This window comes from Styela clava, chromosome 5, assembly GCF_964204865.1.
Source record: "Styela clava chromosome 5, kaStyClav1.hap1.2, whole genome shotgun sequence".
Taxonomy (NCBI): Eukaryota; Metazoa; Chordata; class Ascidiacea; order Stolidobranchia; family Styelidae; genus Styela; species Styela clava.
This window is the reverse complement of record NC_135254.1, coordinates 13,138,936-13,155,315: the sequence shown is the minus strand read 5'-3', so window position 1 is coordinate 13,155,315 and position 16,380 is coordinate 13,138,936. Positions and strand designations below refer to the sequence as shown.

The 16,380-nt window shown below is 32.2% G+C and overlaps 1 protein-coding gene across 4 annotated transcripts; it reads left to right on the top strand.

The window, feature by feature from the left end:
- The first annotated feature begins 326 nt into the window (after nucleotides 1-326).
- Nucleotides 327-15,854, top strand: LOC120344573 (kinesin-associated protein 3-like). 4 transcript variants are annotated; one of them, XM_039413858.2, is made up of 20 exons: nucleotides 1,430-1,562; nucleotides 2,326-2,433; nucleotides 2,750-2,890; nucleotides 3,319-3,461; nucleotides 3,714-3,926; nucleotides 4,589-4,725; nucleotides 4,815-4,902; nucleotides 5,083-5,181; nucleotides 6,017-6,198; nucleotides 6,629-6,791; nucleotides 8,332-8,432; nucleotides 9,035-9,130; nucleotides 9,483-9,617; nucleotides 10,193-10,358; nucleotides 10,911-11,036; nucleotides 11,397-11,497; nucleotides 11,759-11,842; nucleotides 12,737-12,929; nucleotides 13,899-13,998; nucleotides 14,857-15,854. In XM_039413858.2, coding segments are annotated over exons 2-20 (2,385 nt in total). In that variant the 5' UTR covers nucleotides 1,430-1,562; nucleotides 2,326-2,431; the 3' UTR covers nucleotides 14,972-15,854. The 4 variants fall into 4 exon arrangements, with proteins under 4 accessions (XP_039269793.2, XP_039269791.2, XP_039269794.2 ...); XM_039413857.2 differs by lacking the exons at nucleotides 2,326-2,433; nucleotides 2,750-2,890 and adding an exon at nucleotides 331-511 and having other exon boundaries at nucleotides 1,431-1,562; XM_039413860.2 differs by lacking the exons at nucleotides 2,326-2,433; nucleotides 2,750-2,890 and adding an exon at nucleotides 595-701 and having other exon boundaries at nucleotides 1,431-1,562.
- The last annotated feature ends 526 nt before the right edge of the window (nucleotides 15,855-16,380 follow it).

The following is a 16,380-nucleotide window of genomic DNA, read 5'->3' as shown; positions in this document are numbered from 1 at the left end:
AGAAAAAGTGGCGAGCCACACCACCGCAGTCTCGGTATGCGTCAAAATTGATTGGCTGTCTCCCCGTACCCATCAAACAGTTTTTTGAATATATTGAAAAAAATGTTATCACTATGATTTTCATAATCGTAGAAAAATCTTGCGCGAAGTGAAGGAAAAAATGTTTATGGGGTCAAGGGTCGCGTAAACATACATTACTGTCGGGTCTCATTTTTTTGTTTGTTTTATTCAAATATTATAAGAAATATTGGTTGCAATAAAATGTATGAGTTACAATAAAAAAAAAAAAATTAATAAAAAATGTTTAAACGTAATTCAGAATTTCTGATCTGTCGCAAATAATTCGGCATTCTATCGCTAACGCAACTTGGGTGAAAGGTTGTGTAACCGCTATAATTACGTCTGTATGCGCTCAATTATTATCTTAATATTGCTTGTATCTGTCGATTGTGGAGTTCGTTGAAGATTATGGTGAGAACATGCAGACGGATGATGCGAGATATTTGAAACGGTAAGTCAGAATAAGTGAGCTTTTAAAGGTAGGATGGTATTTAAATATGTATCTCAGTATCTCGCCCAGTTACCAGACCATGGGCGCTTCCGGTCAGCGGGTACGGTATGGGATTGTAGATATGTAGTCAGGAATTCATGATTTTGCATGAATGGATGTAAGCTGTTGTCTGGAGGTGGAACATTTACTGGTAAAATTACTAATTTAACGTAGAGTTTATTCTGCCCTGCTGGCTCTGAGCAAGAACTGGAAATGAAAGTTTGTTTTTATATTTAAAACAGAAAAGTGCATTCTGCAGCTCAGACATTTGCAAATCCAAAAAAATGGTTATTGAATGAATATTTAAATCATGAGCGCACATCTTAAATGAAGACATGTGCCAAAGTTTTTAAAATCATGTTTAACCTACTCAACCATTTGCTATTATTAGTTCAGAATTCCATATACTTAAATACAGAAATACACAAATTATTTTCACCAAATCAAGAAATCATTGGCATGCCATGTTCGAGTTTATGACATTAGGCACGTTTTTCCTGTGTTGTGAACTTCTGATTTAAATCATATACAGTGCATAAAGCCTGCTGTTTGGTGTAGAATAATTGTATCTGGTCAATTTTCATACTGATAATTCAAGTACGATTCAACGCCAATGTGCCAACCTAGCGGTGGCACTGACACTCACCCTGTTTCTGTATTCGGGATGGGACTCAGTGATTATTTTGATCGTTCATTCCGATGATTCTTTCAGCGATTATTACGGAATCTCATTATCCATAAGGCGATTTGACCCTAGAAAAGTTACGAATTACAGAAAACGCTTTTGTCATGCTCATCATTAAAATGTACTGTCCCCTGAGAAATTTACATATTTTTACACTCTAAAGTGCCTTTTGTGAATTGGGTATTTATTTTACAGCAAGGTCAAAGGAGGGGCAATTGACGTTCACCCAACTGAACAAGCACTTGTTGTGAATTATGAAGTGGAAGCAACAATATTAGGAGAACTTGGTGATCCTATGCTCGGTGAAAGAAAGCAATTTCAAAAAATGTATTTAATTTTCATTATTAAAGAATTTTATTTTCTATATTTTTTCATAGTTTTCCAAACACTTTGACAGGCCTAAATTCTACCTTTATATATGCAGAACTCGGGCATTACCAGGATCCAAAAAAAATATGTTCAATATTAACATACCATATTTATTATACTAAGAATAAACAATCATTTACGACAATATAATGCTTATAGTATATCTGGAATTTGAATGCATGTTTATATGCCTGTGTTTTTTTTTTTAAAGCTGAGAATTAGTTAAATCAGTAAGTGAAAAACATACGGTTCGAATCCCATATTCACCACCAGGGTGTAATATATTGAGTAGAAAATATTAAACCGGAAAGTAGCTCCTTAGATATCATATAAAGGAACGTGACAATAAAGGACCGGTAATTCAATTGTCTTTACATACTGATATAATTACCATTCTTGTTGTTAGTTTAGCATTAGATAAGTTTTTAGCATCAATTGCAGCAGTTAAGCCCTGTTTTTATACGAGAACCATATAGCAACCTTATAAGGCATGATTTATCAATAGTTTACGGAGATAGCTAATTAGCTCTGTCTAGATCTGTCACAAATACAATATGTATTGTTCTGTATTTGTATGAGTATATCAGTGAAATGTGACTAGGAAAATTAACAGACGGAAATTTATTTGCCAATTTTTACTGCAAAACAGTTTAATATGTTTTCTTGTGCGTAGAAACTGCTTTTTGGTCTTTCAAATGAATCAAAAATTATCTTTTTGCAGTTACTACAATTTGTTTTAAAGTGAAGTTTGTTGATTCAGTTTTTTGGAAAGTTAGCATTACCAAGTTGGATCGTGTTTCTAAGTAGTTCAGAAGAGTTTTAAAATCATGTAAGCATTCTATCATTATAAGTAAAACAGCTCTTAGTGTGTCATTATTGTATTACAGACACAGTGTTGTCAAGTAATGTAGAATAAGAAGATGATTACTGAGAAACTGTCAACAATTTTCTGCTCATTGTTAGCTATCGATTCCAATTAGAATTATCAGAAAAATAAAATAGTTATCATTTTGAAAGAAACAGAATAGCATATTTTGATATTTTCATCCTAGCTTTTTTCAGTAATTTCAGTTCAGATTGGTATGGTTAGCTCATAAATAGCATCTTGATCGAGTACTAGTTGAGTGTATACCTATCTATTCCAGGGACTCGTCATTTGCTTCCACGTATATTGAAGTTCATCCAGTTTTAGATGCTTTAATTGTTCACTACAGTTTTGATTGTTTGTTAGGAGAAGATGAAGAATTGGAATTGGAACATTATTTAACTAAGCAGGGAACAAAGCTGTGAGATTGTTATATTAGCTAGTTAGTAAAGTCCAGTTACTGGGTGGAGGTTCAAAGGTCAAATGTTTTGATATTTTTAAAACAAGTAGGAAGTAATAGCTGAAGATTAGGAACTAAATTATTTTTCCACTAGATTTCAAATAATTCTGCTCTTAATACAAATTACTTCTAACCATAGCTGTAAAAACCAGTAAAATATGATTCTAGAGTAAGAGTGATGCCTGTCATATTTTGACTGAACAATATTGCTACAATCGTTATAATAGTATAATATTAAAGAGGATGCCTGAATTTAAACCACTACTCAATAATTCTATAAAGAAGGTCATGATATCCGTATTTTAAAAAATTTACTAGCTGTAGGAGATTAGCTCTCACGTATGAATGATTGAAAGGGTCGACCCTTAATCAACCTAATTTTCTTGTAGAATTCGATTGCGGAGTTTGAACTCTACAACTGACATAGCAGCTTTAGCTGAAGAAGTAATTGAAAAATGTAAATTAATTCATGTATCAAAGCTTCCAGAAGTGGAACAATTGCTTTACTACCTGCAGAAAAGACCCGGCAAAGGTATTTTGAACTTATATATTTATATATGCGTATTATTATACCTCTTGGGCAAAAAAGTTAACTTGGACAAACGCCCAACTTTATGATTGAATTGTTTTATTGGATTTTCTCAACTCAAGATAATTTAAAAAGTCCTATTTTATGCAGGATTTACATCATCATGCCTTTCAAGAATATGAATTTTTTTTATTCAACTTTATTAATTTTTTTGCGTACAATGCCAATAACTTTGTTGAAACTTCATTTATTTAGAAAAAACATCAGGTGACTTGCGACCAACTGGACAAGATGTTGAAGTGGAAGATTGCATGTTTGGTATTGAAGATGGTGAACAAGCCAGCATAAACGATATCGATAATTATGTTGAGCTTCTTTATGAAGATATTCCAGAAAAAATTCGATCGTCCTCTCTGCTACTACAATTGACACGTAACCCAGACAACCTTGAAGAACTGCTTCAGAATGGTAAGGCTCACATTATTATGGTTTTTATATTATTCAATTCTTGCATCCATGAATATCTTCTCATTTCAAGAGTGTTTAGAATATACCTACTCTAAGAATAATCTCTCTCTAAGGCAAACAATCACTTGATTATGGTGGCATATTCGTACTTATAATACTGGATTATTTCTGATTTTTGTTGATGGCCAAGCTTGAAGAAATTCGTATTTCTATTATATATTTATTCCAGGGTATAGAAAAAAAGGTAATGCTGCCCATTTTTTTGGCAAACCATGACTACTCGTCTGGTTTCAAGTCCAAATTGGGAGAAAATATCTAACCAGTTTTTCAGTTCAGATACATAAATTTGGGCAATTCACAAAGTCTCCAGTTTTGTGGACTACCCAATTTGGCTACATGATGTATCAACTTTAATATCATGATATATGTTATAATCAGACTGCATTCTATAGGAAAATGTTGTTTGTGTGGTTGCAATGTTGTGTGCAAATTTAATTACTTGTTCTTTAATTTATTTCCCTGGATATTCAGTAACAATCCGCGTCAGTTTCTTAGACATGCAATCTTTGAGTGTATTGTCTTTAATCTTTTTTGCTACGTGTTCTGCTTATAATGCTTGGCGATGTTTTTTCAAGTTAACTAATTGTTCTCTTTATTTATAGAAACAGTTCTTGGTGCACTTGCTCGTGTTCTCAGAGAAGATTGGAAAAAGAGTGTCGAACTTTCAACAAATATTATATATATTTATTTTTGTTTTTCAACTTTTTCACAATTTCATGGAGTTATTATACATTTCAAGGTTCGTCATTTCATATGTTATTTAATTAAATTCCACCTTCCATATGATTAAATCTTTTACTTATTTTTGCTTTCAAATTGTCGTTTTAGATTGGAGCACTGTGCATGTCCATATTAGAATATGAATTATCTCGACATAAAATGTGGAACGAAGAATTGGACAAAAAGAAACAACAAAATATCCTTAATCAATAAATTTGAACATAAAATATATGCAATAAAAATATCATTGGAAAATGTTTTATACCGGTACTTCAGATTATTCTAAATGGTTCTTTTTTTTTGTGAAATATTATATTGTGAGTCGTGTTGCTTTACTTAACCGCTAATAAGAGTTTTTCTTGACTGCTAATTCTACTAGCGAATCTTCCAAAATCAAATCCTGCTGTAAAAGAGTTTGAAAAAACAGCGAAGAAATGTGAAGCTATTCTTAAAAAACAAGATCAACTTTTAAGAGGTATATGAGTTAAAATTCCTTGTTTTATCATTATGCCTGACATGATGTTTGGATGATTTGACTGAACAATAAATTAATAAATATATTGGCTGATATCTATAATGATTGGTTTCTTGAGTATCTGAACTCTAGAATCAACTTTACACAAGCAGGAAACGTAGACTTAGGGTGATACTGAAATTAAATTTGATGATTTTTGTTGTGCCGTAATTTCTTGGTTGTGTAATATTCTGATATGAATATGTTGTTGTTGTTTAGGCCTATTAAATTTGTGCTACAATACTGGGTATGGATTGACCACGTTGCTAACCAAGACCAATCTTTTTGTGGGACGAGGGCTAATGGTCAAAGCTTTAATTGTGTTAGCATTGCAGATTATAGAATTCAGAATTCAGGGGAGGGGGGGCAAGGTTTTTGGACCAGGGACCAAAAATTTTGCCCTTCTAAATCGGCGGGCCATGTAAGTGTGACGTAAAAAGTTAATTTTTATGAACAATATTTACAGTGGTACAAAAGCAAAAGTGAAAAACAATAAGCCAAAACTAAATTAAATCGCAATTTCAACAAATTCCTTGAGCTATTTTTTAGCTAAAACATCAAAATTTGGTTTTAGTTAGGTTGTAGCAGCATCAGGCAGACCAGATTGAAGTACCCAACGGGCCGGATTTGGCCCGTGGGTTGTAGTGTGGCCATGTCAGTTATAGATCTATTGTTGAAATCTCATAGGTCCACTTTGTATACAGTGATATCAAATATCCTACAATTCAATCATTATTTGAAAGATATTAGAATTGTATTCAGCCCTAAGCCTATTTGTTTAATTTCTATTTCTCAGTTGGATTCTACCTCCTGTTGAATCTGTCAGAAGATGCTTCTGTTGAAGTCAAAATGAAGAAACGTGGAATTGTTGGCATACTTGTGAGAGCATTGGAAACAAGGGATAACCCAGAATTGCTAGTTCTTGTTGTTTCCTTCTTAAAAAAATTGTCGATATTTTTGGAAAACAAAAATGAGATGGTGAGACTCAAATAGTCTTGTTTTTTATACAAATACCTAAACAAATAGCTACACATCACCACAATAGTGGTATTTGTTACAAAATAATTATATAATGTGATCGAAATTGTATGTCTAATACGAGATAAAATTATTTTTTTTCTAAAATTTTGAGATATTTTGTCCTGACTCTTTCATTTCTAAGAATTTTCCGCGTTTGACTGCAGTTACTTACGGTTTCTTCAAAGGTCTTTAGTTCCTTTAGTACAACTAATTTGAACTGTATATAAATATCTTTAGTGAGTCCTTATTTTGAAACAGTGAAAAATTGTACATTCAAGTTATACTGATTTTGAATAAACGTTTTCACATACCGATAATCAAGTTAGTTAAATATTTGACAATAACCCCAAACTTTTTTTGAATTACAAATTAAAACTGTGTTTTTCAGAGGGATAAAAATGTGGTAAAATCACTGGTCAGACTTATTCCGACGAGCAATGAAGATTTATTGAACGTTGCATTACGTCTTCTGCTCAATCTTTCGTTTGATCAAGATATCAGAAAACAAATGATGGAGTCTGGTCTCATACCTAAACTAGATGGAATCTTGGGTGAGGACTTCATTTTGTGGTTATGAATCATGATTGTCAAATAGAGACTAATAATCAAACATTTTCAAAATTAGGTATATATTGGATACAGAATACTAATAAAAAATTGTCATTTTTAGCTCTGGAATGGATTTTAAAATCTAAAAAATTTAGTATAAATATACCAGTATGTATCACATAATTTCTGCGAAAAATCTATTCAGAAGGCCTGTTGTGTAATTTGGCATTTACTAATATTTATTTATTTGATATAATTATTTTCATGTAATGTATTTCATGTTAAAAACAAGAATTTTGATAATTTTTCTCTGTGTGTTTGTATTGTGACGGCGTTCGAAATAAATTATTCAACTTATCTTCAGCTAAATCTAGCATGACAAAACAAAATATATTTTTAAATATAGGGTGCCCATAAAGTCTTGAACTTTTTTAGAATTGCAGAGGGAATTTATCGATACTTTATAAATATATATTGTTTTGGCCTTCACAGATGTATTAAATGAAATAAAAATACTTGATGATAAAAAACAAATAATAGTGATTAAAAAACAAGAAAGCTGGTTAAGATATATCGAAGACTGGCATCTCAACAAAATTGAAATTGTGAATGGGCTGACTCTATGGACACCCTGTGTATAGAATGTTGAATTCGAAAATGAAAACATAGGGGATATATTCTACAACTATTACAGCTTAGTGTTGTATAGATAAGTGAAACAGATGTTACTGTCATTGATATAAAAATCAATAGACTGGTTTTATTACAAGGTTGATATATCCCAATTTGTATCAATGCTTCATTAATTATGCATGACTTGTGCTTGAATATACATCAGTCACATATGGTGAATACAGTTTCCAAATCATTATAGGCCTTGAATATGCATAATCATGTTATCTCTCTTAAATTTGTTAAATTATATGGTTAAATTTCTAGTGCTGCTGTATATAAGTGTAAATGTCTTAAATATACACAGGGGAGCAGCCAGGATTTCCAAAATGGGAGGGTTTAAAATTGAAAATTTACATTTTCCTGAAAAAGCCACTGCAATTACGTTGGATAAGCAAAATTTTTCAGTGTATAATGACTTCTCTGTCGCCTAAAATATTCAATTCATAATAACTACGAGAATCTAAAATGTCTTTCTTATATTAATTTACTCGTGTTTAAAGTAAATTGTGGTTGCATCTTTTTTACGACGAAATAAAAACATTACTACTCTAAAATATACATATTTACAGAAGTTGGTTTTCAATATGTGCCAGTGCAGCATTTCGTACTCAATTTATTACACCCTCCGAGATATGGGTGCTATGCACTAACAGAATAAGAAAGAGCGTATAGCACCCTGTGATTTGCCATTTAAGACCTATAGTAATTTATAATCAAGGCTGTTTCACACAACCACATATATACAGAGATCGATCATGCTTGGGACTGTCAAAATATGTAATTCACTCGCAACATGGCTAAACAATATCCATATCCAACACTTATTACTTTCTCCATAAAGTAATTAAATATATTATTTTTCCTTAGGTAACCCACTTCATCGTGTTGCTATTATATGTATACTTTATAACCTGACTATGGATGAACAAGCAAGATCGTTGTTTTCTGATACAAAGTGTATTCCAACAGTAAGGAATTAATTAACATAAACTTTTTTAATTGATTGCTTCTCTTCCTTCTTCAGTGACAAGGAACATGAACTTGAGTCATATATAGCAGTGTTCGTTGTATTTTTAACAGCACTTGGTACATCCCAATTTTTTGCGACTCTCAGGAACTATAAATTTGACAATACCTTTTGTGCATATTTTTGCACAAAAGAGGGAATCTTGGCTTGATTCCAGTGATGGTCAGTCTCAGTACTGGTTCCAAATCTTTCAAATTTGATCAATCGACAACATAACTTAGTGCCAAAAAGATTTTATCACGACGACACTCATGGAGCCCTTTTGCGACCCACCGTGAGGTTTGGAACCTCCGGTTTGAAAAGCCCTGATATCCATTGTGGCTTTTTAGTTCTCTTTGAGTGGTATTTGTTTTTTTATTTGATGGGCATTATCGCATTATCATTGCACATCGTTATCACTTCACTATCACTTGGGTTTGCTGCACGACAGCCAGCTTTGGTTCTTTGCAGCTTTCTCAGTAAATTGTGTGATTATTTCTTTTTGAATATTGTGTATCTTATTGGTTGTAAAAAAAAACTTTATTGCTCTCTCATGTTTTACAGCTGATCAAATTTATATTGGAATGCAAAGATGAGAGAGCAGATATTGAATTGGTGTCACTTGGTATTAATATTGCAACAGACAAGAAAAATACTCAGGTAAGATTCTATGCTTTGGTATTAAACTTTAAAATTTATTTGATATTCTCATGTAATTCATCATTTTAAGTGTACTAGAATATGTAAATGGCTTGAGTTTAATTTATTTAGATTTTAAATATCTTGAACAATCCTCTGTGCAGCATAATTGTGATAATTATCCAGTTTGAAATAATTTACTGTACAAAAACTTTGTAAAAAAAAGTTAAATTTTAATTAACCTTTTTTCTTGGTTATGTTTGATTTTCTAATTTTCACCAATTTTAAATTCCATCGTCATGTTTTAAGACAACTTCGATTAAACTAAATTGTTCTACGAATTTCTAATAAACTTCTTGCTTTTATATCTCAGGTTATTAGTGAATGCATCAATGGTAGAGGAATAAAAGTTCTTTTAAAAAGAGCTTTTAAATTCAAAGACACTCTGATGATGAAAATGATCAGAAATATGTCAGAACATGCTGGACCTACAAAACAAAAATTTATTGTATGTAACATAATAGTTGTTGAAATTGCCTTTATATCTATCATTTTTAGCATGTTTGAATATTTCTGTGACGCTTCAACTATTTGAGTAATACATAAACCAGCATCTTTACCCTACAAGTTAAGAAATTTTTAAAGTTGGATGGTGCGTTGGAAATGTACATCGCGTTTTGTTTGATTGGGTTTAGGAATATCTTTTTCCAATCACATCTATGAATTAGTACCATTTAATATGGTGGCTATATCCATACCCAGCCTATACTGGTGACCAAACAAAAGGCCTTGTTTTTGCCATATGAGTTGGCCATTTTATCTTTAACTTTTTTCTTTGGTAAAATTTCGTAATAATTGTATAGTCAGAACTGGTGAGTCATCTCTCTGTCACCGTTCAAGAATTCACAGTATTTAATTCAGCTCTGGCTCTGGGGAGTTTGAAAAAATGACTCTTATTTTTATATTTATAAGCCCTACAAAGATTAAAGTTTGAGTTCACAACACTGGTGAAAGCCTAGATATTTCACCAGATCATGGACGTAAATTTAATTTCCTAATCCAACTTTTTATGACTTGTTTCAGGAATTCATCAGTGCTTTAGCAAAGGCAATCACAACTTCAAAAGATGAAGCTTTCGTGATTGAATGCACTGGAACATTATCGAATTTAACATTAGCAAACATTGATTATAAACTTGTTTTGGAAGAATATAAACTCGTTCCTTATATAAAACGCATCATATCTGGAGGTATTCTATTTTATTCTAATATTTTATTTCTAACATGATCACTAGAAATACAGTTGTACCAGCTTATTACCCTTCAACTTCCAGCCCAATGTTCGATGATCATATATAAATTCTTATGCTCATCATCATAGTGTAACTAATCATGTAAGCACTCATGTAACTAATGTTTTGTTAAAAATTCAGACTTTTCTCCTCGAGTATATTAAACTAACTGGTGACTACTATTATCCCTGAACTGAATGATCAATTTTAATGTATTTAAATCAACAATATAATTCTTCATACAGCTATGGATTATTGGTCTCTCGGTATTATACAATTCTATTTATTTTGTAGCAAAATACAAAGAACTTGACAGAACAAATAGTATATAAATGGAATCTGAGAACATTTTGCCTCAAGTGTAGTTTCAGAACATGCTAAAAAGTTTTAATGCATTTTAGGTCAAATTAATGATTTAGTTCGGGATCTTTTAATATGGTGCCACCTCTGGAGAAAAACCAGCATAAACTTATTAATGCCTAGGTTTACAATTTATGTTTTATCTTCTAGTTGATGTTGCTGATGACCTTATATTAGAAACTGTGATGTTGATCGGAACTGTTGCAATAGATGACAACTGTGCTGCATTATTGGCTAAATCTGGAATTGTTCAAGTTTTGATCAGTTTATTGAATGGTAATAAGTTGTATTTTACTGGATTTTCATTCATGATTAATTTTGTGGGCTTATTTGGATATGGCCTTTCAATCAACTTTAGCAGTACCATTATATCTAAAAACCTTAATTAAAACAAAATTCATGGTATTTTAATGATGATTTTTTCAAGATAAAATTAGTTCAGATAATCAAGTTCACTCACAAATCTTTAAACTGAAGCTCGTCGAAACAGAGAATTAAGAGTTTATACTGCAGATTGTACCTGTGTTTCCTCATTTAATTGTAAATATAGACCTTTCACTGTGAATATTCATGAGGTTTGCTACACAAGATTCTCTGGTAGTTAATTATTTAAAAGTGATTATACATTTTGTTTAGAAAAACAAGAGGACGATGAAATAGTATTACAGATTGTTTATGTGTTTTATCAAATGATCTGGCATGAGGTTACAAGAAATGTTATTGTAGAGGAAACTCAGGTGAGATCATAGTCTTCAATAGTTTATTTCACAATGCAAACTAATAAGGAATACAAGAAATAAGAAAAAAAATTGTCAAAAATTGAATTCTAGTGAAATATAATACCGTAGTTTCATATCAGCTTTATTGTTAATGCAAATGAAAGATATCTCGATATTTTCATGCCATTCTCAACTGTCCTATTTTGTCAGACACGAATGTTATTAAGTTAAGTTTTACTAATATAACATTACATTTTTTAATTATTTTCTTTTCACCAGGCACCATCTTATCTGCTTGACCTGCTTCATGACAGAAACAATGAGATCAGGAAAATCTGTGATGCCACACTTGATATTATCATGGTAATTAATTAATTTTTATTCTTGATTTTATTCCTTAATTGGACCCAGCATAATTACTAAGCATGCCTGGAAAAAATCAGTGTGAATGTAGTGAAACTATATGTTTATTATTTTCCTGGTGGTTTTATTTTTCAAAATTGGCAAAATTTCAGATTCAGCAAATTGCCCCATTTGAACGCAGAGAAAATTTAGAAAGGAGACACTCATATTTGCAACTACTGTAACCCCCAAGACAATATCTGCAAACAGTTAATAGGTCCATTTTGTCTACAGTAAATTTAAGTTGATTATTGTGGCGATTGAGTATCTTAAATGTGTTTTATTACAGTATTGTGCTGTGTTTGAAAACAACCTACTTTTAAAATCAATATTCGGTTTTGTGTTCAATACTTATTATCATTCTTAATAAAATTTGATCAATAAATAATATTTGCTACCAATTTAGCAGATGTGCCAGTCATAGTAATCAATTAACTATGATATGCTAGGCTTTAAATTAGGGATTTTCTCTAGAGTGGATTTTTTTTATCGGCGAAATCTGCAAAATTGGGTATTTACTATGACTTTGTTACAACATAGATTCATCAAAATTAATCGTAAACTGTATTCTAGATTTTAGAATATCAAATCATTTAATCATGGATTTGCAGGCACGTAATGCACCACCACAAATTTATATATTTTCATTTGCTGTCAATTTTTTAGTGATGGTCCGTCCCTTACTTTACTCCTTCTAACTTTACTCCCATGATTCTCCTCCAATTCTTAGTGATTACAGCCGAGTGTAACCTTTGGGAAAATATTTTCAAAAAAGATAGCTATCATAAATCTAGCAGTCATGGATATGCCTGCCTGCATAGCTTACCTTTGTTTCATTTATTCTATATCTTCTAGGAATTTGACAAAGGATGGGAAGAGAAGATCAGAGTTTCCAAATTTCATTGGCATAATTCACAATGGATAGATATGATCAAAAATCAACAATTTCAAGATGAAGATGATGAATATATGTATGCTGATGATCCATATACTCCATACATTCATGAAGAAGATATCTTGAACCATCCTGAACTGTACTACGAACCAGGTGGAGATTGTTTATATTAAGCGTGTATTTTTTTGTTTAATTTATGCTAAGCTATACAATTGTATATAATTTACTCAATTATCTGTTGTAGTTGATGAACTATTTCTCATAGCTACGTCCCCATGCATAAAATCTCCTCACCAGAAATATTGAATTTCCTACTTGGTTTTGGAAATGCCTGTTTAAAACAAGACTCAAAATTCATGAAACTGAAAAAGATATAGCATTTTCGTTGTAAAATCAGGATTGTACCCAGTACACTATTCTAAATATTGTACTTTTGGTGTACAACAGATACATTTTGGATATTTTTAGACCAAAATTATTTCATCGATAGGATTGTAAAATATCACAGTATTTAAATAAGTACATTCCTGTGACTGACATGCTTGCCAAATACGGTTCTTGAACTCGTAATCTCAATTGCAATTGCAGCATTCAGTCTTGTTCCAATTTTTTCTGTGGCTAGTTGCACTAAATTAGTTAATTAAACAAATTGGATTATCATTGCAATGTGAGCCTCAGTCAGAACCTTTTAAATTGGTTCTTGATAAAATCGAATACACTCATTGGCAGTATTTTCATAGCGATACATTATACATTTACACATTTTTTTGATGTAACTAACAAAGAACTTTGAGAAATAGCAGCCAGATTTTCCGTCATTCATTTAGAGCAGTTTTATGTATAAATCTCTCTCTTTCTGTATATATATAATATATAACTTATGTTGCAAATGATGATTTCCAAAAGACTTGAAATGATATTAGATATTATAAATCTGTGTTATCAAAATCATTCGCCACATGGAGTCATAAAATCTTAGCCTAATAAGATGGTTCGCTGCCCTAAAAAAATTAATTCACAAAAAAGTTCTGGATTTGTGTATCATTTAGACATTAAAAACAGCTTTTTTAAAACTGCTGCTTGTTGAGAGAGTCAGTTTGGCATTCTTGTTTTCTCTCACAGACATGATGTTAGGGAATGGGGAATTAAATCCTGAATTGATGGAAGATGCAATGATGGCAGCTTCATTCAGAAATTTGATGCCAACTGGCTCTTCTGCCATGTAAGCTATTTGTAATCTTATTTTTAGATTCAATTATTTGAGCTTTTGGTTCATTACCAACTTTGGTTCATTTTCACTTTCAATACAAGCATTGTTTTGTCAGACTTTTATTATATTTTTTAAATCTTGATTGAGTGGGATCTCATTCAAAAATGAACTTAGCAGGACTTATTCCGAGATCTCCAGTCTCAATGGTAGAATAAGCAAAAACTAGGCCACTACACAAGGTTGCTCGATGCATAACCTATGAATATATATACATTTTTAGGGGCTCCCGAAGTATGCAAACCAAGATGGCGGACATCGGAATGTTATATGTGTACTAGCCTAGGTTAGAGTTAGGCCATAATTTTAGGTATAAATACTACGGGAGGCTCTTGGCTAGTCTTCGAACTGATAATAGGACTAAAATAGGGAAATTGGAAAAAAATTATCGCCTAACCCTAACCTGTTACCCATGTTACGTTCCGATGTCCGCCATCTTGGTTCGCATACTTCGGGAGCACCCATTTTTATCCTTGTCTACGATTAATATAAATATTTATTAGCAAAATGGGAAGCGAAGCAAAAATACATTTTTTGTGGTAAAGTGTGTTCATACATAAAGTGAAATGCAATGGCAAATATTTTTGTCGAAATTATACATCACACAGAATGGGCCCAAAATTATCAGTATAAAATGGGCCCAAAATGAGTAATGTTACTTTCAAATGAATATGCCCGATACTAGCAAATGAATGCTAGTCAGTCAATTTATTTTAGACTAGCAATATTGTTATGGAGCGTTGTACTCGATACGAAAAACAACTAATCAAAATTACAGTTAATTTAAGCATTATTGCTAATTCTATATTTCAGGTACGATCCAACATACAACCCGTATGAATCAGAAATTGAAGCAAGACATCATATGCATTCCATGCAACAAAGACCTACAACTCCTGATATACACTCAGGATATGGACAATACTGAAGCATGTGATAGAGCTATCATTTGAGAATATTGCACTGAAATATTTTAACTGTTCCTATATGGCGGGATTATATATACCAACTTGGTTATTACCAAAATTGAATATTCTCAATTCGATTTTTTTGATTCAATTGCGTTGTTAGCAGCAGATTTTGTTGTAGATTTTTTCTGTTGGAAGATAGGCTTGAAATTGTAATCGGAAAATTGTCTGAAATTTAAAAAAATAATGTTTTGGGCCATTGAGAAAAAATTATTCATGGTTTATGTTCGATAATATGTATTTGCTAATTGGTTCACTTAATTTTGGCGTAGTTTTCATAGCGATTGTTACCATTACCATAATTCTGAGTGAAAAATGCACGGAAACACTATTTTGTTTGGCCCTGACTATACCGTAGTTGTTATATGTTCACAAAATATTACCATTTACCTAGTCAAATTGTATCTTCTTTTCTGATTTAATTTATTATATGACTGAAATTTCAACTTGTGTACTGTGTACAATTGGTTCACCTTACCACAAGTATTATTAACCGTGGACCTCTGCCTTATTTATATGTGGTTAAAGCAAGTGATTTATCATGGGCAATGATTTTATTACCACAATTAAAAATTCTAGACTGGAGGCTGACAACTTTTTTTCTTTGAACTTCTGCATGCTACTGCTGTTCATGTGTGGAGTGACTTTTGCGGGATAAATATTTTATTGTAGTAAAATGCTAGTGATTTTTACACGTTTTTATGATAAATATTTTATTTGTAATTGTTCTTGTTCAATTTTCTGTACCTATGTCGCTTCATCTTCATTCCATTAGAGCACTAGATAGTTGTTTTATTATTTTATAATATGTTCTCGTTTCAATAAACGTTTATTTAAGCCTAAGTGTTGTCATATGTTAACTTATTTGCCAGGAGCATCGCAGTCCAATATGCCCAGTAGGATTTGTTACAGATAGGTCAAAGGCACCGTGGCATGGTTACCCACTAGAAGTGCTGGGTGCGTATAATATGCGAAAGCCATAGTGAGGCGCATCGTGCTAAGCGTTAAGAATGCGCTTGGCACCGCGCCTCAGATTGCCCGGCATAGGTTCGTTTGAGACAATTATGTTTCGAGCGGTTGCTGAACTCCTCGCCGACGAAGGGTGGTTCACGTAACCGCTGGTCAGTTACGGCTTCCTTCACTATCAAGTCCGTGCATCTGAAAACCACTAACAGGCTAAATAATCCTATACTCAACATAGGCTGTTGACCGGACAAGAGGCTGTGGTTCGCCAAATGATTAAGCCGTCTTATCGGCCTTCTTTTTCCGGAATAAATATTAAATCCTATCCTCCTTTCCACCCACGCTCAGGTGAACTGACGGAGCGACATGAAAGTTCTTGGGATTTTCGCGCCTCTCGTGATGTTCG

Bases quoted from the DNA above. Each gene is read 5' to 3' on its own strand.
- LOC120344573 (XM_039413857.2), top strand. From the start codon at position 480: ATGCAGACGGATGATGCGAGATATTTGAAACG. The intron at 5,182-6,016 runs GTATATGAGTTA...TCTATTTCTCAG, and splicing joins ACAAGATCAACTTTTAAGAG to TTGGATTCTACCTCCTGTTG. The intron at 11,037-11,396 runs GTAATAAGTTGT...CATTTTGTTTAG, and splicing joins TTTGATCAGTTTATTGAATG to AAAAACAAGAGGACGATGAA.